This window comes from Corythoichthys intestinalis, chromosome 22 (genome assembly GCF_030265065.1).
Source record: "Corythoichthys intestinalis isolate RoL2023-P3 chromosome 22, ASM3026506v1, whole genome shotgun sequence".
NCBI classification, from domain to species: domain Eukaryota; kingdom Metazoa; phylum Chordata; class Actinopteri; order Syngnathiformes; family Syngnathidae; genus Corythoichthys; species Corythoichthys intestinalis.
The window spans coordinates 34447975-34472992 of record NC_080416.1 but is presented as its reverse complement, the minus strand read 5'-3'; the positions used below and the strand labels follow the sequence as shown (position 1 = coordinate 34472992).

The 25018-nt window shown below is 46.3% G+C and overlaps 1 protein-coding gene across 2 annotated transcripts; it reads left to right on the top strand.

Annotated features, from left to right (window-relative positions):
* Positions 1-758: 758 nt before the first annotated feature.
* On the top strand, positions 759-8112 carry LOC130910812 (ectonucleotide pyrophosphatase/phosphodiesterase family member 2-like). 2 transcript variants are annotated; one of them, XM_057828377.1, is made up of 24 exons: positions 759-907; positions 1046-1151; positions 1397-1546; positions 1617-1742; positions 1825-1885; positions 1956-2053; positions 2129-2208; positions 2414-2533; positions 2601-2656; positions 2726-2791; positions 2878-3176; positions 3237-3362; positions 3658-3689; positions 3761-3888; positions 3996-4074; positions 4143-4230; positions 4298-4482; positions 4543-4603; positions 4752-4891; positions 4975-5116; positions 5197-5274; positions 5389-5521; positions 5587-5740; positions 5812-8112. In XM_057828377.1, the coding sequence occupies exons 1-24, from the start codon at positions 890-892 to the stop codon at positions 5980-5982; spliced, it is 2697 nt and encodes an 898-aa protein (XP_057684360.1). In that variant the 5' UTR covers positions 759-889; the 3' UTR covers positions 5983-8112. The 2 variants fall into 2 exon arrangements, with proteins under 2 accessions (XP_057684360.1, XP_057684361.1); XM_057828378.1 differs by lacking the exon at positions 759-907 and having other exon boundaries at positions 1013-1151; positions 2878-2950; positions 3068-3176.
* The last annotated feature ends 16906 nt before the right edge of the window (positions 8113-25018 follow it).

The following is a 25018-nucleotide window of genomic DNA, read 5'->3' as shown; positions in this document are numbered from 1 at the left end:
GCAGCAACACGACACAAGTAATCATGCACACACACAAGTTTGTGCAAGTCAGCACTCAACTGCTGTCTTGTCTTTTTCCATGTGGGGAGGCAAAGACAGTGTTGCCATGCAGTGCCTGCTCACCAAACGTCACCTCCACTCAAAACACCTATAGTGCACTGATTGGGAGTCAGGAAAAGAAAAAAGATAAAGACAGACAGCGCCTGAGGGTGGAAAAGGGGCACTTAAGGGCCACGCAACGAGCCACCCAGCGAGTCCTGGGCCAGGTGCGACTGAGTTTCCGGCTCGCTTCCTGCCGGGATCACGGCGCTAAGCTCGGCCTCGGGTGACGGCCGCCGCCGCGGCCAATCGTGGCGCCCGACGGCTTAAAGAGATAATCCGGGCCCTAGGCGGGTGTCGCCGGGGCGCTTTGTGGAACCCCGTGTGTGCTCTGTGTAAGAAGAGGAGAATGTTAAAGAAGTTCCGGAAGGATCTGTGTGATGTCTTGTCAGCTTAATAATGTGCTTGGGACACACACACGCACAGTTTGTGCATTTGCTTCTGAAGCGCTTGATGTTTTGCCAACGCTGACGGGCACTGATGAAAGATAGAGGTCAGAGGTCATGTGTCAGGTGGATCCTGCTCTTCGGAAACCGCCAACCCTCGACCGCCCCCCACGCACACACAGTCCCCCCTCCTCCTCACTTCACTCCGTCCTCATTGGCCGGACAAGACAAACAATGACACAGTCGGGCGGGGGCACGCTGCGGGGGCGGCACGACACAGCGCCAGAGACAGAGACAGAGCGAGAAAGCAAAGAGCGAGCAGGTCGCGCATCGATCCGCACACGCGCACTGGTTTGTCGTCGCGGACGTTGAACACTTTTCACTTTGTTGTCTCACTGGCAAACATGCTCATGGGCTATCTGGTAAGTCCTGCGTTCTTTTTCCACTCGTACGAGCCGTTCGCAGGCTCGATAACAATGATGACGACGCTGAAGGCCGAGCTGACAAAGACGGCAAAGTGTCCGGCGATGAGGTCACTCTGCCGTGTTCTTTGCGCGCAGTTGTTTCTGGTGTTGGGCGGGTGGCGCTGTGACATCATCGCCGCGTACGTCTTCCAGGCCAGCCGACCCGTGGAGGGCGGAGATGCCCCTCCTGTACACACCAAAGGTGAGAACGATGCACCGACGGCTCTATTATCGGCCCTGGTGTCTGTCCTCGTGCCCGTGACTTTTCTGGCATCACCGATGACCTCTGCGTCTGGGGCCTTGTTCTCTTCTTGTCATGTCTCCCGTCTCCTCGCCGCTTTCTGTTCCCGGCGTTCGTCTTCTGGCGTCTTCCTGATGTGCGGTGCTCTTCTTATGTTCCCGGTTTGGTTTTCTCTGCCTCCCGTCGTCTCCCGCTGTGACCCACAGTGGTGTCGGAGTGGGTGAGCTCATCAGGCTCCTGCAAGGGTCGCTGCTTTGAGCTGGAGGAGGCCGAGCCTCCCGGATGTCGTTGCGACAACTTGTGCAAAACCTACTACAGTTGCTGTTCCGACTTTGACCAGCAATGCCTGAAAACCGGTCAGTACCCACTCAGGGCCCTTGTACGACTGGCCCCGTTTTAAAGCCGCCTTTTGGCCCGTTCCGCCAGCGGGACGCTTCGAGTGCCGCCCGGAACGTTGTGGTGAGGAGCGGAAAGACGAGCATGCGTGTCACTGCACGGACGACTGCATGGAGAAAGGAGACTGCTGCTCCAACTACAAGGCGGTCTGCCAAGGTAACGCTGAGCCTCCAAATGTCTGCACCTACGCTTCCACTTCCCGCTCTAGTCCTTCTACTCTGTTGCTGTCATTGTACAGGCGAGGCGTCGTGGCTCCAAGGAGACTGCGAAGAGATCGCCAGCCCCGAATGTCCTGCCGGGTGAGTCAGCAGGAAGTAACGCTAGTGAGGAACAGGGAGCACAAATATGAGGGTTTCTTTGCGCCCGCAGGTTTGTGCGGCCGCCGCTCATCATGCTGTCCGTGGACGGCTTCCGGGCGTCCTACCTGAAGAAGGGCGTGTCCATCATGCCTAACATCCTGAAACTCAGTAGGTCGGCCCCACCCTCACCCGTCGGGGCCCGCGTTCAGGCTGGCGCTAACGCTAATGGATTTTTCCCACTAGGAAAGTGCGGGACGACGGCTCCGTATATGCGTCCCGTCTACCCTACCAAGACCTTCCCCAACTTGTACACATTGGCCACGGTGAGTCACGCGACCTGTTAATATGTACTGAGTCAACACCATCGGGGGCCCCAAGAGGCGGCGCGCCTCAGAAGTGCGCCAGGGTCCACCAGAGGCCGCTCAGGGCCTCGGGCGGTCGCCGTATTGATTTGGCCGAGCACCCGAGATGCTGGGCACCGGCAGATGTTCACGCTACTGCGTGATATCCGTCTTGCCAAATGAACAGGGCCTCTTCCCGGAATCGCACGGAATCGTGGGGAACACCATGTACGACCCGGTGTTCAACGCTACCTTCACCCTGCGGTCCCGAGAGAAGCTGAACCATCGATGGTGGGGCGGGCAGCCGGTGAGATGGCTAGGGAGCAGAATCACTGACGTCACTTTTCGGTGTCACGAAACACTCTTGTCCCCAGATCTGGATCACGGCCAAGGAACAAGGCGTCAAAGCCGGAACCTTCTTCTGGCCCTGGTACTCTAATTGCGCTACGGACCTACTCGGTACCGACCGCAGCCTGTGACATCACCAACCTCGTTTCAGGGTCATCGAATTGGAGAGACGCATCCTCACCATCCTGCAATGGCTGAAGCTGCCTGACCAAGAAAGGTGCCAGACAAGTCACATGCACTCACCTATGTTTTGTGTGCTTATAAGGCAAGCAATCTCCTACATTTGGTGTTGCGTGTGCGCAGGCCTTACGTGTATGCAGTGCACTCAGAGCAGCCCGACACATTCGGACATCGCTGGGGTCCACTGAGCAACGAGGTGGGTCGGAAGCGAGGTCCCGGTCTGTTCAAAACTTTAGAAATGAATGACTTTTGCGGTCCGGGCAGAATACGTTCTTATTTAAAAATTGCGGACTATTTTTGTGCTTGTGGGCAGCTGGACAACACGCTGCGCCAGATCGATGGCATCATCGGTCAGCTGATGAACGGCTTGAAGCAGATGAACCTCCATCGCTGCGTCAATGTCATCATCGTTGGCGACCACGGTAAGGCCCACGGGTGCCTTGATGATGATTAGGTTGACAACGGTGATGTTCCCGCTGCAGGCATGGAAGAGGCCCACTGTGACCGCACAGAGTTCCTCAGCAGCTACCCGCTCAACATTGATGACATAACACTTATCCCAGGCTCACTGGGCAGGATTCGACCTCGTGACGCCAAGTCCCCCTTGTGTGAGTCCTTTAGTCACAGTTTCTTCCTTCACTTAACTCCTTCCACTGGATTTGTACTTCCTGCTGCTACTTCCCAGTATGTGTTTACTTCCCGTTCCAATCTGGTTGTATTTCTTACTTTCTTTGTGGCCATTTATTCTGCTTACTTTGCTTCCTGAGTTCGCTTTCACTCGCCACTCCTTTCAGCTCATTCTCGCATCCCCCTTCACCCGGCTCGCACTTGCTGCACACTTTGCCGTTACTCACTAAAGTCTGGGCCCGTTGTCGACACTGGTGTGTATGTGTCGCCCCGCAGATGACCCCAAGCAGGTGGTAGCCAACCTGACGGTGAGTAAGGAGCATGCGCCGCCGGGCGCTTCCGTGTGGCGCGAGTTGCGTTGACCTTGTATGGGTCACAGTGCAAGATGGCCACACAGCACTTCACACCCTACCTCAAGCAACACCTGCCCAAGAGGCTGCACTATGCCAACAACCGCCGTATTGAGGACGTGCACCTGCTCATGGAAAGGAAGTGGCATGTCGCCAGGTAACGTGTAGTAAAGTAATGCTAGCTAAATACCTTGTCTCTGCTCTTGAACATGAACGTCACCCTGTTTTTATTTAGTTTTTTTTGTTTGCCAAATTTGCTTTCAGGAAAATGCCGGAAAAGATGCGCACGCGCTGTGGCTTCTTCGGCGACCATGGCTTTGACAACAAGATCACAAGCATGAGGGTGCGAACGATTGATTTGCTGTGGCGTTTTCCGTGCTAGTCCTGACTTAGTTCTCACCTCGCATGTAGACCATCTTCATGGGACATGGGCCAAGCTTCCGCTTCCGCACTCAAGTCCCAGAATTCGACAACATCGAGCTTTACAATGTCATGTGCGGTGAGTCGCGGCGAATGCGGCGCATAGCAAACATGCTCCCCTCACTCCGCCTCCTCCTCTGTCACAGACTTGCTGGGCTTGACACCGGCGCCGAACAACGGGACGCACGGGAGCCTTAACGGCATGCTGAAGTCGCCACCCTTCCAGCCCGTCATGCCCGAGGAAGTGACGGCGCCGACTCGGGATGAGGACGCGGCGGAAGGCGGGGTCGCAGCGCTTGATTTTCAGCCGGGCTGCAGCTGCGACGATGAGGTTGGCCGGGCCGGCGGGGTGTGACTCAGAAATGTCAACGTGTTTGTGGTTTGCTTGCAGAACAAAGTCGAGCAAAGCACGCAGATCTTCAGTTTCACACAAGATGGTATCTACGACTACAGTACGTCCCCATCGTCTCCCAATATCACACTTGACAGCTCCCCTAATGTTGGCCTTATAGTTCTCCCTCATTGCTCAAGCCTTCCGATGGCACGGCTCACCCCTTAGAACGCTTCTAACGTGGCCCTTATTTAGCGTTTGTCCCACAGACGTGACCCAGCTGCCGTTGGGCCGCCCCGCCGTGCTGTTCGTCACCCGTTACACTTTGCTGCATCACTTGGACTTTGTCAGCGCGTATAGCCTCCAGCTGGCCATGCCACTGTGGACGTCATTTACACTGACACCAGAGGTACGCTAGACAGTCATCGCTTTCGATCGAAGGGGGATGGAGGCGGAACTGTCCTTCGGACCACGAGGCCTTTTCTATTTTAGGACGACGTGGCTCCACTTCCAGATGGTTCTGTGCGTGGCCCGTGTCTGCGTACGGACCCGCGAGTGTCCGCTAAGCACAGCGCCAGCTGCGGCGTCTACGAACGGAACCGCCACCTGGACTACGGCTTCCTGTTCCCACCCGGTAAACAGCGAGGGCACCAACCATCTAGGCTGTCGGTAACCGGCGTTGAGTCGGCTTCTTTTTTTATGTTCCGCGCGCAGAATTGGCGTCGTCACCCGAGGCCAAGTATGAGGCATCGCTCGTCACGAACACGGCGCCTATGTTTCCCGCCTTCACAAGTGAGTCACACGCTGCCTCCGTCCAGCGACGTCGCTGGCAAAAAGGACAAAGGTGGTGCTGTCCTCTTGTCTGACCTCTTTGTTGTATGAGCTGACTCAGCGCTTTCTGCTCAGGAGTGTGGCGTTACCTGCAGAGGACGCTGCTCAGACGCTACACCCGGGAAAACGATGGCATCAATGTCCTGGCGGGTCCCGTCTTTGACTACAATTACGACGGCCTCCAAGATAGCCTGGAGGAAATTCAGGAGTGAGTCGGCAGCTCTGTTTTAGCACCTGTTTAGGCGCTCCCAGAGTAACCGTTGCGATGCACAGGCGATATCCCATCACGCCGCCCGTGCCCACGCACTTCTTCACAGTGGTGACGGCTTGCCAGCGAGTCAACCAAACACTGGACGAGTGCGACGGAGACCTGAGCGTCTTCTCTTTCCTGATTCCTCACCGAGACGACAACAGCGAGAGCTGCAATGTGAGTCCCATCTTCCCTCCGCCGGCGGAAGCAGGCGTCCCCAGAGACGCTGACGCGCTTCCTGCGTGCAGAGCAAAGACGTCGAGCAGGATTGGGTGGAGGATTTGCTGCAGCTTCACACAGCCAGGGTCCGAGATGTGGAGATACTGACCGGTCTGGACCTGTACCGGGCCGGCAACCAGAGCTACAGCGACGTACTCGGCCTGAAGACATACCTGCACACCTTTGAGACCGACGACTGACGCCCGTCGGGCCAAAACCTGACCGACGGACGCTCGAAAGATCGAAACCCGACAGGGACACACCTGACGCTAAACCAATTGGCACTCAAACAGCTGACGCCCAAGAAAGACGCCTGATAAATTGACACCTTAAAGCTGTTCAGGATTTCTGACACACTAGGCTTAATCTTCAAGTGGGCAGGGGTTTGATTAGTCGGTGAAGTTGGTTTTAAAAAAAAAATCTGTGCAGTTTGTTAGTTATTTGTTAGTTTCAGGGCTCCGGAGTGGCTAAGCTAGCGCGAGTCAATGGCACCATCATTGCATGCCAATAAAAAACAACATATGAACACATGAAAATCATCGATGACCCATGCAATCAATAGTGTTGGCTATGTTTTCAGGATAAAGTTGTTAAAATTTACCATTGCATACCAATAATTGCAGTATGAAAAGCAACATTTGTAATCCAGAAGCTCTGCAGAGGAGCAGGGCGGAGTAATATCACATCAGGTTTTTTTCACCGCTGATCTTTTTATGTTGTAGCCAGCAGCAAGTGACCAGTTTATATTTGTCCTCGTTCTTCACAGGAAATTTGTGGAAACTTTCCTTTGCCTGTTTCTTCTGTATGTTTCCATAGCCTCTAAATGCACATTTCGCCATGTTGCCGGCTGTCAGTTAACTCAGCAGACTGATGCTGCATTCGAGGAAGGTGGGAAGTCAGAGTTTCCAACCTCTGATCTGGAAAAATATCATTAGTAAACCTCCACTATTTGATCGCTTATGAGAACTCAAAATGTCTTTTGAAGGCCAAAATAAAAAACAACTTGTGGTGATCAGCCATCTTTGCTGTTTACATTGGCTTGGAATGCTTTAAGGTCGCAACTGGTACCCTCTGAGCGGGATAAGTCTGACTTCCCGCCTTCCTCGAATGCGGCGTGAGAACGATTGACCGAAGCATCCCTCTTTATTAGGGTCGTACTACGCATCTATAAAAATAGTCCTGCATAATGAAATGAATTACGGCAATTTGGCGTGACATTGTTTTGGTCGCATGGGTGTTTTGAAACAATGATCTGTGTTTTGAATTTATTTGACTACGTTGGATCTGTTCGTAGATCTGTATCGTTTCTGTATTTGCATGCTATAATGGTGCCATTGACTCGCGCTATCTTAGCCACTCTGGAACCCTGAAACTAACAAATAACTTGCAAACGAAATGGAATTTGCTGAAATCAACTCAACCAACTAACTAAACCCCTGCTAACTCGAAGAGTAAGCCTGATGTCAAAATTCCTGAATTTTCGCTTTAAACCTTTAAAGGGCACTCACTGAAATACAGTCCTTTCACCCCACAAAAATTCAACGCTAGTTTATTTCTGTTTTTATTCATACAGTATATATACAGGTAGATATTCAAAAAGAGAGAGTGACCTATAACTACCTTAAATTCAACAGAGGTAACCACCCGGAAACGTCTCAAATTTATGAGGAAGTGAGCCAATAGCAACATGAAGTAACCTAGAAATACGCCAAAATCAACGGGAAGTGACCCGATTTCAACAGGAGGTGCCCTAAAATCAACAGCGAGTCTCAATTATTTTCTGTTACGCGCTCCCCTTAGGAAGATGTAAACGTTTAGCGCCCCCTCTCTGCCACCACTGTAAATAGTATAATTTGTCTATAAAGTTATTATAAGTACACTTCTACATCACATTGTTTCCATGTTAACATTAAAGAAAAAAAAGTAATATAGAGCAACTTACAATAAAGTGTAACTTTATTAACATTGTTTTATTTGTAACAGAAATACTCTATCAACATACACTCAAGATACATCTCTTCTCCCATTTGCTCCTTTGCTGTGGTGTGGTCTTATATTGTACTGAGCAACTTGGTATGCCACTTTATATGATGCTAACAGTGCTCGCTGGTTTACTGATGTAACACTCAGAGGGATGATTATTGGCAATATTCGGCACATTTTCACTGAAAAAAAAATCAAGCGGCTTATCAATGTGATTGGGGTCTAATGTCTTTAAGTGATGTGTTAATTGATTTGGCTTCATGCTGTCCGCTGCTAACATTTTTAGACACAGTAAACATACTGGTCTTTCCCCTTATCCTGCCTTATTAAAAGTGGAGCCAAAAGCTCTTTGCTGTGTGCCCTCTTTTAGTTCAAAAATACTGCGCACGCTCTGAAAATGAGAGCGTTACTGCCACCCACAGAGTGGATGTGCAGTTACATTTTATTCTTCTACGGCAGTGGTTCTTAACCTTGCTAAAGGTACCAAACCCCATGAGTTTCACAGGTGCATTCACTGAACCCTGAGGAATTTCATGATAAAGCCCTTTTTGTACGAATTCAAAACCTAGCAAGCTAACCATAGACTTCATAATGATATTGACGGGACATGGGGTGCGGGGCCTTTTAATAGGGGGCCTATCTCCGTCAAAGCTGACCGAGTGGAAACACAGACAAAGAGCATTTTACAATAAAAATTTCTTGTGAATAAATACTTAAATCCCTGAATTCTTTATAGATATGGACGTAAAACAGTCTCGATTCTTGGTTAAAAGCAACGAAAAAAAAAACCAAAAACGTACAGTTAGCATTTATTTTACGTAAATATTGCAAATTATGAAGCCAATACCGTATCAGTTAATTTCTCCCATTGATTTTTTTTTCCCACAACGTTTCAAAGTGGTACGAAAAATATAATAATTACCTTGAATCCTCGCACAAATCACTCCTGAGACAATCCTTCCTGTTCGTGTGCGGTACAGCTTTCATACTTTTTCAACCTAAATCTGGCGTTGGATCGCTGCATGTGTTGAACAACTGCGACCGACTTCGACCGACTGAAGCAGAGTCTAGGACGGCCCCCTACTTGAAGATATGGCGCAGTGTCTGGCCAAGGTGAACCGTCAATATCATTATGAAGTCTATGTCATATCTACATTCTCATTTTATTGTCACTTCCTTGCATCACATACTATTTTCATTACGTAAAATGACGCTTTTTTAAAAAAATTATCTACGCAGTTCACGCTCTCTGTAGGTCCATTATACTTCCTCATACCAAGTGCCAGTCAACCTTCCACTGAGCAAACCGATTTCTCCTCCCATTAGATAGAGGGCTAGCAGTTGAAAGAAATGAAATAAAGCCTGTAAATTGAGGGCAAACCAGTCCAAAACCTGGTCTAAAAACGCCTAGATTTTTTTAGTGTACAAAATATGGCTCTGCCTTTCTTAACCTTCACCGAACCCCTGAGGCTTACTCCCCGAAACCCCTGGGGTTCGATTGAACCCTAGTTAAGAACCACTATACTACGACAAAAAAAGTCATTCTTCCCAAGGTCACATGCCCCACCATAGGCATCGCTGCGCCCCACTATTTGAGAAGGACTGGACTAAATGACCAGCATGAAATCACTCTATCTCCAGAAATAGCATTAATTATTTTTTTAACACAATGATGACGTTTTTAAATGATAAATGCCACTTGCCTTATAAGGGTTATCTATTGGCCCACAAAGAGATCAAAAGACCAAGGAGAAAAAAGGACGACACCTGACTTAAAGACATCCATATAGTTGCCAAACGAAAGAGTCACCCGACTGACAGACACCTGAACACCAAGTATGACCTTCAAAATCCCTTTTTTAATATTCATTTAACATAAGACTGTGAGAAAAGCGGTCCCATGAAGACCGAAGATAACCCGTGGACACACACATAACTCACGTCAATGTGAGCACATCACGCACTATACAGTCATTTTGTTTCAAGCCATTCACTTTTTTGTTTGGCCCACGCGAGCGCTATTCTCGGTCTCGCAGGCTTTATGCTACGCTAAGCTAACGGCCTCTGGCTCTTATTTAACAAACACAACAAACAAACGTTGGCCTGTCTGCAAGCACAAGTAAAGGACTTTGATATCAGCTGATTTCTTGGTTTCAATTTGTCCCAGAAGAAAAGATGGGCGTAGCCAGACATATTTCACTGGTATGGATCAGCAGAGCCCCAGTGAAAATTTTGCCGGTGAGAAAAGAAAGAAAGTGGATTTTCAAGTACACATAGCATAATGTACAGAATGTGCCTATTTAAAGTGCCTGTGACAGCATAAAAAATCTTAAATAGCATTATTATGTGAATTAGAATCATTCTTTGAGACGATTCAACTATACACAACAATTTGGCAAAGCGCAGATGACGAGTAATTAGTCTTTTAATCTGCCGTTTAGCCCTTGCCTGTCATCATTGCGCTCTAACGTCTCCAGCTGGAGGATGACGTCAGCAGGGTCACTTTTTCATCTGATTTAGATTTCAGCCCATTGAAGGGGAATTGTTCAGAACGAGGAAAATGCTACGAAGAGAGCCGCAAAATGTCATTGTTTCAATCTCTCTACTCCAATATTTTTACAGGATATTCTTTTTATCTAAGTATTTTTCCCAAATTGCTAAATAAATGGTATGGTCATGACAAATAACAGTCTTGTGCTAAATGGAATATGAAATTTTTAAAATGCATTTATTCAGTACGACATGGCTAAATTACTCCATAATGTTCAATACTGTCGACTTCTCCCGAACTATGTTTTATGCCACCGGAGTTAGTTCGGCTTTTGTCATTTCCCAGCCCCGGCTTTGTAGAGCGTCATCAAACCAGGATGCGTGAAAGCTAGCCGACATGCTAACCCAAACTGAGAGGCGTTTCCAAGTGTCATTCTCACCTTTTGAAGCAAAAAAACACACAAAACTACCCCAACCCATGTCACACGGGGGCGGGGTTGTCGATTGTCTTCACGGATAAGCAACCTCCCCGGCGGTGAGCAAGTTAGAGCTCATCGTTCCCCTGCTGCGGGCAGGAGAGCTCATTTCAAGCAGTTGGAGAATGAACGCTGGACAAACCGGCTGACGTCCGAGGAGCGCGTAGCTGTCCGAGCCCAACCCGAAGACAGTGGTCTATTGCCGGGCACACGAAGAGGGCAGAGGGGGCTGGAAGTCTGGACAATATGGAGAACCGCGTGAGCAAAAGCTGAGTATAGCACTCTCCCGGCAGGCACACGAAGAGGACCGGGGGGGGGGGGGGTGCGACAAGCTGCCGGTCGTCAGCTGAGTGGTATTCTCGGTGGACAAGGAGCATTGTCGGCCACAAAATACAAAATGCAAGCCACCTCCGTATTAAAACGTGTGCCATGATCCCAGTATTTGACATAATACATAAACACGATGTTTACTCAATTCCTCCTAAGACCAATGGTCCAACAGTTGTCGGACTTGTTTTGGCCAATCTTGGGGTGAATACCGTGAATGGAAAATTTTTGAAACCCAAATAGGCTCACACGCCTATCCCTGGTGGAGCAACGAAACCCTGCAGCACATTTGGCTGGCGTGATGCGAAAAATAAAGGAATTAATCCACAAAATCAGCTGAATCCGCAGTCCGTCTGCATGCTATGAAGCATTGCTGTATTGTGAGATGCTGACCCAGGTGACGTCACATTCACATTTGTCCTCAACCCAAGACCGGAGCTGGAAGTCACTCATTTTCATGGTGCGGGATTAAAAAAATTGAATAAATAAAACAATCGTTTCCACACACATCCAAGCAGTCCATTTCATTGAAGAGCATAAAATACCGCGGGAAATAGGAAATAAATATTAAAAATATTTAAAATAAAATATATTAAAAAAAATAAAAATATAAAATTTATTTAAAATTTAAAATATAAAATAAAAAATAAAAAAATATTTTTGCTGTCAGAGGCACTTTAATATGGTCATAGACTAGAAAAAGAAGTGGGCGGACGTCTGGGCGAGGAAAAGAGACAAAGCGAAGCAAGGTGTTGAGAGAGAGAGTTGCACGGAGATCGCCATGAAAAGTGGCTGTGTCCCCTGCTGGTTTTTTTGTTTTTCACTGTGTTTTTATACACATCACCACCTCTCCGAAGTAAGCACCAGATGAACCGATGACAACGAACCACGTTAATCACTGGTCCACTCCACACTACGGTGTGGAGATGAAAGCACCACAATTACCAAAAGTGCAGATTGGTAACATAGTGTACTTCCGCCAGCTCTCTGATTGGTTGGGATCGTGACACATTAGTAGTCTGTGCTGAATTGAGCGCGCAGAGAAAAAAACAGACGAGCGCAGGAGTCGAGAAATTGAGGAAGAAATGGAGTTGTGCTCCAAATCCATTATTGCTCGCATATAACGCCATAGGCAGAGTGGGTGGGAGGGGGGCTCCCGTAAAGCGCGCAACTGAAAATGTCTTAATTTCAGGTAAAACTTTTTTATTTTCTTTTTGCCATGCGCTCGCGTGTCACTGGTTAACCCTTCGCGTGCCAGTGCTGACACGCGTGTCATACGTTGCTGACCCCTGGTTTATATGATCAAAATGAATAGAACAAATCTGTATGAATTAATTGTCTATCTTTGGGATACAACCTCTAACATTTTTGTACGCGCGCGCATCATAATTTCCAGCTTTTACAAGCATTTTGTCACTGCAGTCCCTGTAATCTGTCACAAGATTTTTAAAAAAATCTTTATTTCAATTTGACTCTAACAGCATTACACTTGCAAATGGATATAAGAAAGTTATTTGCTCTCAGCAAGGATAAATCTGCAAGGACGGATGAGAGAGGTAAGATAGGTAGCCCACCTAGGCAACATAAATCACTTTTAGGTCCAGTGGCACCTACAGAAATTTTTGATAGGAGAGGCCAGATGGGGCCACTTAAAATTCCGGGGTGGCACACCAAAAATGTATTAATTCAAAGGGAAATTCTTCGTGTGAAGTTACCATCTAGCTTAGCCATCAATATCATTGTAAGGGCCATATACAACACAAAAATACACACGGTCCCAGGCTTCAACTGGGACCGTGTGCTTTGGTCAGATGAGCCCAAGATTGAGCTTTTTGGCAACAAACACTCTAAGTGGGTCTAGCGTGCCACGAAAGATGTGCATGCTGAAAAGCACCTCATAACCACTGTAAAGTATGGGGGTGGGTCAGTGATGCTGTGGGGCTGTTTCGCTTCCAAAGGCCCTGGGAACCTTATTAGGGTGCATGGCATCACGAATGCTTTGAAATACCAGGACATTTTGAATCAAAATCTGTTGCCCTCTGCCCGAAAGCTGAAGATGGGTCGTCACTGGGTCTTTCAGCAAGACAATGACCCAAAACATATGGCCAAATGTACACAGAAATGGTTCACCAGACACAAAATCAAGCTCCTCCCATGGCCATCTCAGTCCCCAGTGGCCTATACTACGAAGCCGGTTTTCTGGCTTAGCAGGGTAACTTCGAGAGTAACTTTATCACGTGCGACGTAAGTTCGCGGCTATGCGAGACTACGAAAGGTGGATATGTTGGAACCGAGAAGTGTTGCCATGGCAACACACGCCACACGCCAAACCTGGTCGAGTCAGAGTTAGATCTTGCTTAACATCAGGGTTCCAATTAGCCACGCTCTATTTAAACAGCACTCCTCCGTGGACGTGTCCTCCTGACAATGACAGCGTACTTGGACGACCCATACGACATTGGCGCGCGGATTGTGAGGGGCTCTCTCCGGAGGGCACGGGTATTTCGGGACCGCCAGAATCCGCTGGCGTACCCGGAAGATGTTCTCCATGAAAGACATATTTTCAACTGAGGGAATTCTTTACCTGTGCCAACTGATCGAGGCGGACGTCACTAATGTAACCCGCCGAGTCAGGCCCTCACAACCGCGCAGCTTGTGTGCCTGTCCGTGTGCTCTTTTGCCAGGGACAATATATGTATTCCATGATTCCATCGGTGATGCTAAATATCTGCGTAAGAACACTGTATGCCGTGCGATTCGGGGTGGGGTATGGAAACGCTTCAAATTGATTGTTGAAATCGCTGAATGTAAACGAATGCGGAGCTTTGCTCTCATACAAGAAATATATTTAACGGACTTTCCAGCGTTATTTCGTTGTGTAAATGTATTTATAATAATCATAGAAATATGTAGACTATTTAAACATTGAGAAAACTTGCGTTTTTTTCTGCCAACTCGAAGAGATTAAATTGTCAAATCCACTGATAGGACAGACGCACAAATATAAAAGATATAAATGTTTATTGAATATGCATCTTACAGTCTTGTTTGTCAGCGAAAATTTGTTACAAAAGACGGGCTTTAATTTACGCAACAACGCATGGCATCCCCGCATTTTCTTCTTCTCCTGAGTCCTAACAAATATAACATAACATTTTGGGAGGGGGGGTCGGGCTTGGGCCTGCAAATCAAGTTGATTGATCGGACTCGGGTCGGGTCGAGCTGGATTTTTTAGGCCCAAACTAAAAAAAAGAACATACGTATTCATACAGTCAAGGAGACTAAACATACAATCATCCTGCTTCATGTGGTGATGCGCGATAAATTATTTCTTACTGTTAACGTACCAACTCTTCTTTTATTGTCCTGACAGCAGGCTTTATTTCTTTTCATGGACATAAGTAAACTGGCATATTGACGCATTCACAAATCACACGATCTGTAAATTCGCTGTCAACAGACCCGTCGCGCTCAACTCGCCGAATCGGTGTTGGATTTCGCGGTGAGGGTGGATTTTAATCATCGCGCATTCCTCCTCTGTGAAGAAAGGTGCCCGTGCCATCGTCACAAGTAGTGTTTATTTAATCCTTCTAACAACATCTTAATGTTGTGTGAATTATGCCAAGAGGTTTACAAAAAATTGCATTCAGTTTTATTAGAACTTGATTTATTACATACTCGTATGGCTTCTAATGAATGTGAATGGTCGTTGACATTCAGGACCGAATATTATAACTCACATCCTGAGATCATTACTTTCCTTAAGATAGTTATAAATATCTGCATATGACGTATATAAATTTTGTTTCATTTAATGTGAATGGCTTCCGATCGCAGGCAAAGAGAACTAAAATTATGGAATACATCACCAAATTAAAGGCAGACCTCTTCTTTATGCAAGAGTCACATCTAGCCAAATCCGAAGAGAAATATTTTAAACACTCAAATTTTAACTTGATTTATTCAGCCAGCTATAACAGCAGACAAAGAGGAGTATCAATATTAATAAATAAAAGAATCTCGTTCACATTAAATAGTGCAATTGCAGACCCGGAAGGTAGATTCATAATAGTACAAGCCACCATAAGTAATAAACTGTTCACATTAGTGAACATATATGCCCCAAACAACGAGGACACACAGTTCTTCCACAATATATTTGGTAAACTGAGTGACATGTCAGTGAACTCAACAATTATTATAGGAGGGGACTTTAACACAACACTTGATCCAAGTATAGATAGCTCCAATTTTAAACTCACTAAACAGTCACAAACTGCAAGAACCATTAGGAAATATATGGACGATTTCGGCTTAAGTGACGTCTGGAGAGCAAAACATTTAACAAAAAGGGAATATACCTTTCAATCCCTAGCCCATGGTTCGTGTTCAAGAATCGATTTTTTTCTAGCGAATAATTCCGCTATTAATAATATTTCGCCAAGAATACATCCAATAATCATCAGTGATCATGCACCAATTTCTTTAGCCCTTAAAACTGACTCCCGCACGATACCCCCTGCAACCTGGCGCTGTAATGATTCCTTATTAGATGACCCAGCATTTGATACATTCGTTAAGAAAGAATGGAAAGACTTCATGGAACTTAACGATTCCCCAAACATCTCACCATCGCTGCTTTGGGAAACAGGAAAATGCGTAATTCGAGGCAAGATTATCTCATATTCATCATATTAAAAAAAACAAGAACAGAAGTTGGAAAACGAGTTAGAAATAAAAATCAAACAACTGACAGAGGAATTCGCCAATAATCCCACGGACAATACCACAAAAGAACTTTTCAGCGCCAAAGAACAACTCAATAGTATTCTGTCTAAAAAAACTCAGTTTCTGTTACAACAACTACGATATACCAACTTTGAGCATAATAACAAATCCGGGAAATATTTAGCAAACCAACTCGAACGTAACAAAGAAAAAACATTAATTACAACAATACAAGATTCAGCCGGCATAATAACACAATCACCAGAAAAAATTAACGAAACTTTCTACAGCTACTACAAAAACATATACTCGGTGACAAACGATCATAATGAAGACATTGACCTATTCATTAATAATCTTGACATCCCCCAAATAACTTTAGAAAGCCAACAATTGCTAGATACCCCACTTACCCTCGCTGAATTATGGAATGCCGTAAAGGACATGCCAACAGGTCGCGCACCGGGGCCCGACGGGTTCTCGACATCATATTTTAAACACTTTTGGAATATGCTGGCACCACTTTTCTATAGAATGGTTCAAGAAATCAGTGCCAAGGGTCAAATTAGAGACAATATGAACACTGCAGTAATCAAACTACTGCCAAAAGAAGGGAAAGACCTAACCCAACCAGCAAACTATAGACCAATATCCTTAATGAATACAGATATTAAAATTATTGCAAAGGCTTTAGCTACTAGATTAGAACAAACTCTTCCCACTATAATTCATAAAGACCAGACCGGCTTTATTAAAGGACGTAACTCTACAAACAATATAAGACGCTTGTTAAATCTTATTAATATTGCACAGAATTATAAACAGAAAGCAATTATCCTCTCTTTGGACGCAGAAAAAGCATTTGACAAAGTCAACTGGATTTTTCTCTTCAAAGTTTTGGAAAAATTTGGCTTCGGTGAGCCATTTATCCGCTGGATAAAAATATTCTACAACGCCCCAAAAGCCACTGTAAACACAAACGGGGTCATTTCACAAAGTTTGTCTTCAAAGGGGAACTCGACAAGGCTGTCCACTCTCACCCCTATTATTCGCTCTATTTATTGAACCATTAGCAATTGCAATAAGACAAAACGCTAATATCAAAGGGATTTGCTCGCACACATCAGAATACAAAATTAACTTATACGCAGACGATATACTATTATATCTAGAAAAACCAGAATCCTCCCTACATGAGACTTTTGAACTAATAAAGACATTTTCACAAATATCAGATTATGCTATAAATTGGTCAAAATCAATTATAATGCCCTTATCAACAAACTCATGGAATCCTGCAAATCAAAATCACAATATTCCAATAGGGAATATAAAGTATCTTGGAATCAACATTTCACCAAAACTTACAGAATTAACTAAACTAAACCATACACCTCTCTTAGCAAAAATATGTGAAGATTTGACACACTGGAATAATCTACCCATCTCACTTTTGGGCCGGATAGCAACAGTCAAAATGAAAGTATTACCACAAATAAACTATTTGTTCTCAATGATCCCCTTTAACCCCACTCAAAAATGGTTTCAAGACCTAGACTCAGCCGTCACAAAATTCTACTTTAAAAACAAGAAAAACAGAATTAGCCTTGCCAAATTGCAAAGAAATAAACCAGAGGGGGGTCTAGAGGCCCCTAATTTCCAACACTATTATATAGCAAATCAAATACAATATCTTATTAGGTGGTTATATCTTAACACTGAACAACAGTCATGGCTAGAATTAGAGCAAACAGACTGCAACCAAATACAATTGGCAAACCTCCCCTTTATTAGCTCTAGTATTAAGCACCATAGCTGCTTCAAAAACCCAATGATAGCATGTACCTTGAAAGCCTGGTGGAGAGGTATGGAAATTACGCAATCACAACAAGCCCCGTGTAAATTCTCACCAATCTGGCACAACCCAGACTTTGGAGTTAATAAAATTCCTATTTATTTCAGCGCATGGGATGATACGGGAATAAACCAGTTACAGCATTTCTTTAAAGATAATACATTCATGTCATATGAAAAAATAATGCAAGATTTCCAGATCAAAGGGGTCAATTTCCTGCAATACAATAAAATCAGGGCAGCCATCAGAAGCAAATTTCCATCACTAACGGGTACGTTAGACCCACCACCTTTCGTAAATAAAATAATAAATATACATCCTCAACAAAAAAAAATACTTTCAAAAGTATATAAAGCCCTCTCATGTAACAACTCTACTTGCCTACCAATCGAAAAATGGAATAACGAACTTTCGGTAACATTAGATAATAACTATTGGTCCAACATCTGTAAAAATACATTTATAATGACAAAGAATAAGAACCTTCAGCTTATACAGTTCAAAATACTGCACAGATGGCATATTACTCAATCTAAAATGCACAAAATGGGGTTCTCCCAATCCGATAAATGTACAAACTGCAACGAAGATACTTCAGATACATACTTTCATGCTCTTTGGCAATGTAAACCAATACAAGATTTCTGGGCACAGGTAGCGAAGAAACTCTCTTTCCTATTGAACTGCAGGATTCCATTGTCTCCAACTCTTTGTCTGCTTGGCGATCTGAATACAGTGAATATCTCTATCCATCAAACCCGTCCACTACTAGCAAGTCTAACGATAGCCAAAAAAACAATATTGTTGAATTGGAAAAAAAAACAAAACATTAGCATTAAACAATGGCTAAATCTAATCATTGAATATATAACATTAGAGAAAATATCTGCCAAACAGACAAATAATATGGACAAATACGAACAACAGTGGGAAACGGTCGCAAGAATGATGAACATAGAATAAGGATTCTCTCTCACCTGCGAAGGAATGCCACAAAAATAATAAAAATGTACACATAAATTGATGTATGCGGGGTGTCCAGGGAAGTTGTATGCATCCTTCTGCAGCTGGAAACAGGACATGTTTAAATCCAAACTGTTTTGTACACTCCCAACAGCATGTAATAAATACACTTTCTTCCTTCACAGTTTAGTCGGTCAATGGGCTTATTTTACAAGGATACTCATAGACAATTTGGTTTCCAGCTGCTGGGGAACATATGCAACTTTTTTTTTGGAACACCCTATATATTATCAGACTTGGAACAATTAAGGAACTATGCGTAAATAATACACTTCACCGGTCCTTGGCATACATCTAATGGTGTTTGATAAACCTCTTCTTCTGTCAGCTTTACAGGTGGAGTTTGTTGGCGTCCTGCCCTGGGCCGTCCCGTCGCCAGTCTTGGCCCCCGGGATTTTCGGCCGGGGCTTGTCTGGTTGCGTCTGGCTGTCCCGGGGTCCCGTCGGGCGCGCGCTGGTGTCATGGGCGGGTGGGGGGGCCGCGTGGGTGCCAGTCCGGGGCCGCGGCCCTTCCCCGGCCGGCCGGGGTGGGGTGGAGTTGGGGTGGGGGCCGGGGGGTGCATGCGGCAGCCATGGTTCCCTCCCAGGTCCGCCCGGCCGGAGCCGCGTCTCCCTGTACCGGGTGCCGGGGAGGTGCCCTCTGGTGTCATGCCGCGCGCCCCTCCTGGCCCGGGGGTGGGTTGTGGGGGGCGCGCTTCCGTCCCCTTGGTCTGCTTCCGGCCCTGTCCGCCTCCCTGGGCCGCGGCGGCCGCTGCTGCCCCCCGGCCGGCGGGGTCGTTGGCGGGGCCTCTTGGGGCCCGCGGGGCCTTGGGTGAGGCTTGCTGTCCCTTGCCGGTGGGGTGGACGTCCCCTGGTCGCCGGCGCTTGGTGTGGCGCCTGCTCGGAGTGCGGGGTGGGTGCTCGGTGGGTGGGGGGGGGGGCGGTCGCGGAGGCGCCGTGGGTGGTCTGGGGCGGAGATTGATCGGGGCCCTGACGCCTCTTCTGCCCTGCGGCCGGTGGTTCTGGTGGACGGGGCCACGCCCGCGGGAGCCTGCCTCTTAACTCACGCACTTCTCACTTCGGCACTGTAAATATTTTTCACCTTGGCACTTACATGCTCATACATTTCTCCGAGGAGAGTTGGGACGGGACTTTACAGTCCCGGCCCGGCTCCCCCCTGTTTTTAATGCACCACACACCAAGGTTGTGGGATGGTTGGGACCTGTTGGGGGTGGGGGTACCTCACGGCTGCCTCCTCACCACAGGCCCCGCCATCTCTGCACCTTTTTTAAATGCACCACACATCATACTCCACAGGAGAGCTCTGGCAAAGGGCGGTGGGACGGGCGGCTGGGCAGAAGCTCCATGCTGCGGTCCCACTGCCCCAAGCCAAGCTCTCCTATTTTAATGCATACATTGCACTACCCTCCCCTCACACCCCCATCACGGTGCTGGGTGATGGCTGCCAGTCGGGAACCTGGCAGCCACAGTAATAGGGTGGTAGGTGGGTCCCACACTTTTTTATATGGCGTGGCTCCTGGGGTGTGGCCTCCCCTCTGCCTCGGCTGCCGGCCGCGGGAGTAGGTTGGGGGGTCGGGTCTCCGATCTTGCATCGCCCCGTGGCAGTTCCTGGGCGTTCTCCTGCCTCCGCCTTCCCCTCTCTTCTCTGGCTGGGCATCCGCCCTGCGCTCCGTCGCGGGTCGCTGACTGGGCGCCGGTGTATCAGCGGGGTGTCGCCTGCACCGGCGGGGGACCCTGCCTTGCCTGGGGCTTGGTGGGCCGCTGGGGGTCCCGTGGCGTGCCGTGCCGGTTGGGGGGCTGCGGCTGTGGCTCGTGGCCCGGGTGGGCGGGCGGGGGTGGGTGTAGGCGTGGGGTTGGTGATGCGTCCCCTCCTGCCATCCCTGAGGGCCGGTTGATGGGTGCGCGGGTGGCCCGGGGGACCACCCTGGGTCCCGGGGGGGGGGACGATGGCTCCTTTGCTGGGCTGCGGGAGGAGGGATGGGCTGCGCATGGCCCCCCGCCCCCGCGCTCGCCCTCCCTCCCTCCCCGGGCTGGCTGGGTGGGGGCTGTGGCCCTGGGTTGGGGTGGACATCCCCATTAAAACTGTTCAGAATCTGGGCACTTAGACTTCCATTCTCTGTGTCAAACAGCTGAACAGGACAGGTTTAAAAAAAAAAAAAAACAAGTAGTGTTTGACTCTGCTCTCCGCCCCCTTTTATGTGAACGCGCAGTAACTCTGACTGGGTTGACACAGGTTCGACTAATCAACCTCATAATCAGCGTCATAGCACCGATTGATCACAAACTAGACAGCCAGGTTTTGTCAACTCCGGTTACCCGCTGGTAAACTGGATTACTTCTGGGGAGGTTGAACTCGGTTCGTAGTATAGGCCACAGACCTTGTTTTGTTGGAAAAAGGGGGTTGTACAAAGTATTAACCCCAGGGGTGCTAATAACTGTGACACACATTATTTGATGTCAAATCAGTTTTTCTTTATGTGAGATTTTTTCCCCACTGAATGAATGCGCTTGTATTGAAGGTGGGATTTTTCTCTTTTTTTCCATTAAGGTCCCATATTATTTGAATTTTAAAAAATGATTAGAAGCTGAAAAACACATCTTTTTCAGGGTTCCAATAATTATGGAGGGCACTGTAGTCGTAACTTTACCTGTTGATCCAGGAACAGGTCGAACACCTGCTTTTGCTGAGTCCTGCCTCGCTTCTGTGGCCAGTGTTGGTTCTGACTGACTTTGTTCTGCTGTTCCGCTGGCTGTGCATCATCGTCATGCTGCTCTGTCTGTTCCTCTCCTCCATCCTCCTCCTTTTTCTCCTCCTCCTCACTAAGCCTCTGTTGCTTCCCCGTCATGTCTTTCTGTCCTCCTGTGCTAATTTTCTTCTTAAAACAAAGAAATGTGTGTCGACTTTCTGTTCTTCATCTGAACATGGAACAGCAGCAGCTAGCGTTAGGTACGTAACTCAGTTACACAAGTCGAAAACACGCCAAAAGCTGCTCTAACGGGTGTGTAACAGCAACACATAGCTCTTAAAAAGCACATTGCGATGGCGCATGCTTCCCTTTCTTCTTTTACAAAGAAATATTCAGACTCATATATGGCGGAAAACACTCAGGTGACTTGAAGTTCCGCTCTGAGACCCCCAATTTGGCCAAATTTCAAAATTGTCCGATATGCATGTGTGATACATTAATGGAAAGCTTAAAATCTAAATTTTCTTGGGGAAGAAAAAAATTTGAACAGGAGGGCATTTAAAAAAAATAAAAAGTTTTTTAAACAGCAAAACCCTATCCGGAGGTGAGAGCAGAATTGCAGATGCCACGACTTTAACGAGATAGCGTACTTACTGTACCTTGTATCGATTCAAAAACTCCATGTAGCACGTATCACCGAGTGTCAAGACACAGCTGTCAATGGCCACAGCTGGATTCTTTTGAGATTTTATGGGTGAAACATGGTAATAAAACAAGGGTCGCGATGTAGAAATCGCAGACATCAAGGAGTGGTCGAGATTTTTTTTTTTTTTTTCATATATTTACCCTTTTAAATGTTTTTTTTTCCCCATTTTTTCTTTGGATCATTTATTTATCATTTAGCGTATCGGAAAAAATGCGACAGTAACATAAAAAAATACAATTAAGCGATAGTTATTTATGAGGTAGATATCCCTGAGTTTTTTACAGACGCCATTTTTTTCATTGTGACATAATTTGTTTAAAAGTTTAAAATATGCGAGTGAATAAGTTTTTTTTTTTTTTATGAAATATTAGACATCAATTAATGATTCAAAGCTAAAAATGACAGACATTTTGAATATAATGAATGATTTTTTTATGCTGGGTTGGAACAAAAGCGGTTGGGCGACGTCTGGGGGGGGGGGTTTCCAGGGTAAAACGGACAAATTACAAACAGTTCGAGGGCTTAATCTGCCATGAATTTGCTATGGCAGCATATAGACATATTGTGATATCAAACACAACAGTTCTTTTGACTTGAAATACAGCAGTTTCTTTTAAAGAGGAGTGCAAAAGCAGAAACTGATTTTTCAGCCTTGTTTGTGTTTTCCGCTATATATACAGTACTTACTTGTAGTCTTCTCAGTCTTCTCTATGAACCTTTGTGTCGTTCACTGGCGTCTCATCGGAATAAGCTATCCATCGATTTGTGCTTTCTAGTTGGGCACTGAGCTGTTGCTATCCAATCACACAACAGCAGCATAGGTGGGGTGGAGCGCACCACTGTGAAGGTGAGGAGCAGTGGCTTGCCTGGCTATGCATTTGGAATGAAATGCATAACTGATGCTAAAATTATCTAACGATATACTGGCAAGGGGCGTGGCCAGTAGGGTGCCCAACAAATTTATAGGGGAGGCCGTGGCCAACCCCCTGCTGGTACCACTGTTTAGGTCATGAAGGAAAAGAAAGTCGATTTTTCTTCATACAGGTTCTTTATTTCTCTTAACAAACAGGAGATGACAACACACAATTTAGGAACAAAAAGAAACTACCGAGTTTATATTTAGTGAGGAAAGACAAGAGAGAAACCGGCCGGGACACACAAGATGTCCCTTATCTCGGCGCGCATGCCGTTTATATCTGCTGTCTTCCAAAAAACAAGCCAGCCTAGTGCCGCCCATGGCTAAACATAACAATGGGAGAAAGGTCCTTGTACGCAGATAAAACGTACAGCTTCGAAAATACCATGTACAGCCATGTTGAAGGGTATTATAATGCTAAGGGGCTGTGAGGTCTCAATAGAACCGTTATGTGGCAAGATAACAAATATGAATAAAGTAAACAAAAAAATAAATCACATTAATGAGCAATTATTGAAAATGGATCGAAAATTACGAACATTTTCGAAAGTATTCCGGAAACAGCCGAAAGGGCGGAGACGTCATAGCAAGGAAACAAAAGGTCGAGGCAGGTTCAAACGTTGTATATCGACGAGAGAGTTGCGTTCGGGTTTGATCAAAAAATCGCTAAAATGGTTCAAACATGTCATGCTGTGTGGTGTACATTTGTCTCAATGTACTACTCATGAGTTCCCGAACGCGAGAAAAAGAGCTGGACTACGCAGACAATGAGTAAAGTTCGTCCGTGCTAAGAGGGCTAATTTTGCAGACCCAGCCTCCGGCACGGTTTTGTGTGGTGCACAATTTACACCTGAAAGCTATTCGAACTGTGGACAAATGAAATCAGGTTTTGCTAAGAAATTGCTGCTGAAAGCAAATGCGGTGCCCACCATACACGCGCAGCCACCTAAATGTCCCGAGATATCAAGAAAGAGGCCGACGCCTGGCACTGATGACACCACCCCACCGCCCCAGGCGAAGCAAAGAAGGCTAGCTGCTAAGCTCAAAATGGCCAGAGTGAGTACTCTTATATAATAAAAAACATCGCGCATTGGATATAGGACTGGATACATCTACATATATGTTACCGCTCGTAAAATATATACAACAAATCCTTTAATCCATTCATATTTGTGTCTGTTGGCAGAGCGAAAACCTATGATAGCACAATAAATGATAATTATTCTATACATTACTTTATTTTGCGGTCACGGTGTATCAGCTTCACAAAAAGAAATGCAAAACATACCATTTGGTGTTTCCCACACGAACTGTTGCCGGGATTTCATCAGTGTGATTGCTCCCCTCAATGATTCTTTCATTAGGCTGCATTGGCTTTCGTTTGGGCTCAAATTGATAACCCAAAACACCAAAGAAAGGTTCATAACTCTCCTCGTCACTATTAGAAGAACGTTCGTTACGTCGGATTCGTCGCTGCAACTAGAAGCAAAATTGTCCGCCATCATCGCCGCTAATCAGTACTAAGCACTGAGCCGGTTGTTTCCTTCTTTTGACGTCACGCACACAATATGCTAGATTTCCGGGATCTCGGGGGGCGGTCCTCTTAGCTTGACAATCGCTCCAAATTTCTATCATTTTCTAGGTGTTGCGACGTGTGTAATTACACGAAGTGGCATGATTTGAATACAAAAGACACGCATTTATGGATAAATGATGGAATATTAGCATTTCCCCAGGTGTTGTCATACCCTTTAAATGAACAGATATGTATTTGTGTGAATAAATGGAAATACGTATAGAGGAAAACCCCAGACAAGACTGAAAAAGCAGTTTCTGCTCTTGCACCCCTCTTTAAAAATAAACTGCTATATTTTAAAACAAAACAACTGTTGTGTTTGATAGAACAAAATGTTTATATGCTGCAATTGCAGATTCAAGGCGGATTAAGCCCCCAAACTATTTTGTAATTTGACCGTTTTACCCTGGAAACCCCCTTTACAGATGTCGCGCAACCGCTTTTGTTTCAACCCAGCCATAAAAAGAAGG

What these genes read in the sequence shown, in the direction of transcription:
- LOC130910812 (XM_057828377.1), top strand. An exon ending in GGAACCTTCTTCTGGCCCTG is followed by an intron (nt 2,657 to 2,725) that starts GTACTCTAATTG and finishes ACCTCGTTTCAG; the next exon opens with GGTCATCGAATTGGAGAGAC. An exon ending in TATGTTTCCCGCCTTCACAA is followed by an intron (nt 5,275 to 5,388) that starts GTGAGTCACACG and finishes CTTTCTGCTCAG; the next exon opens with GAGTGTGGCGTTACCTGCAG.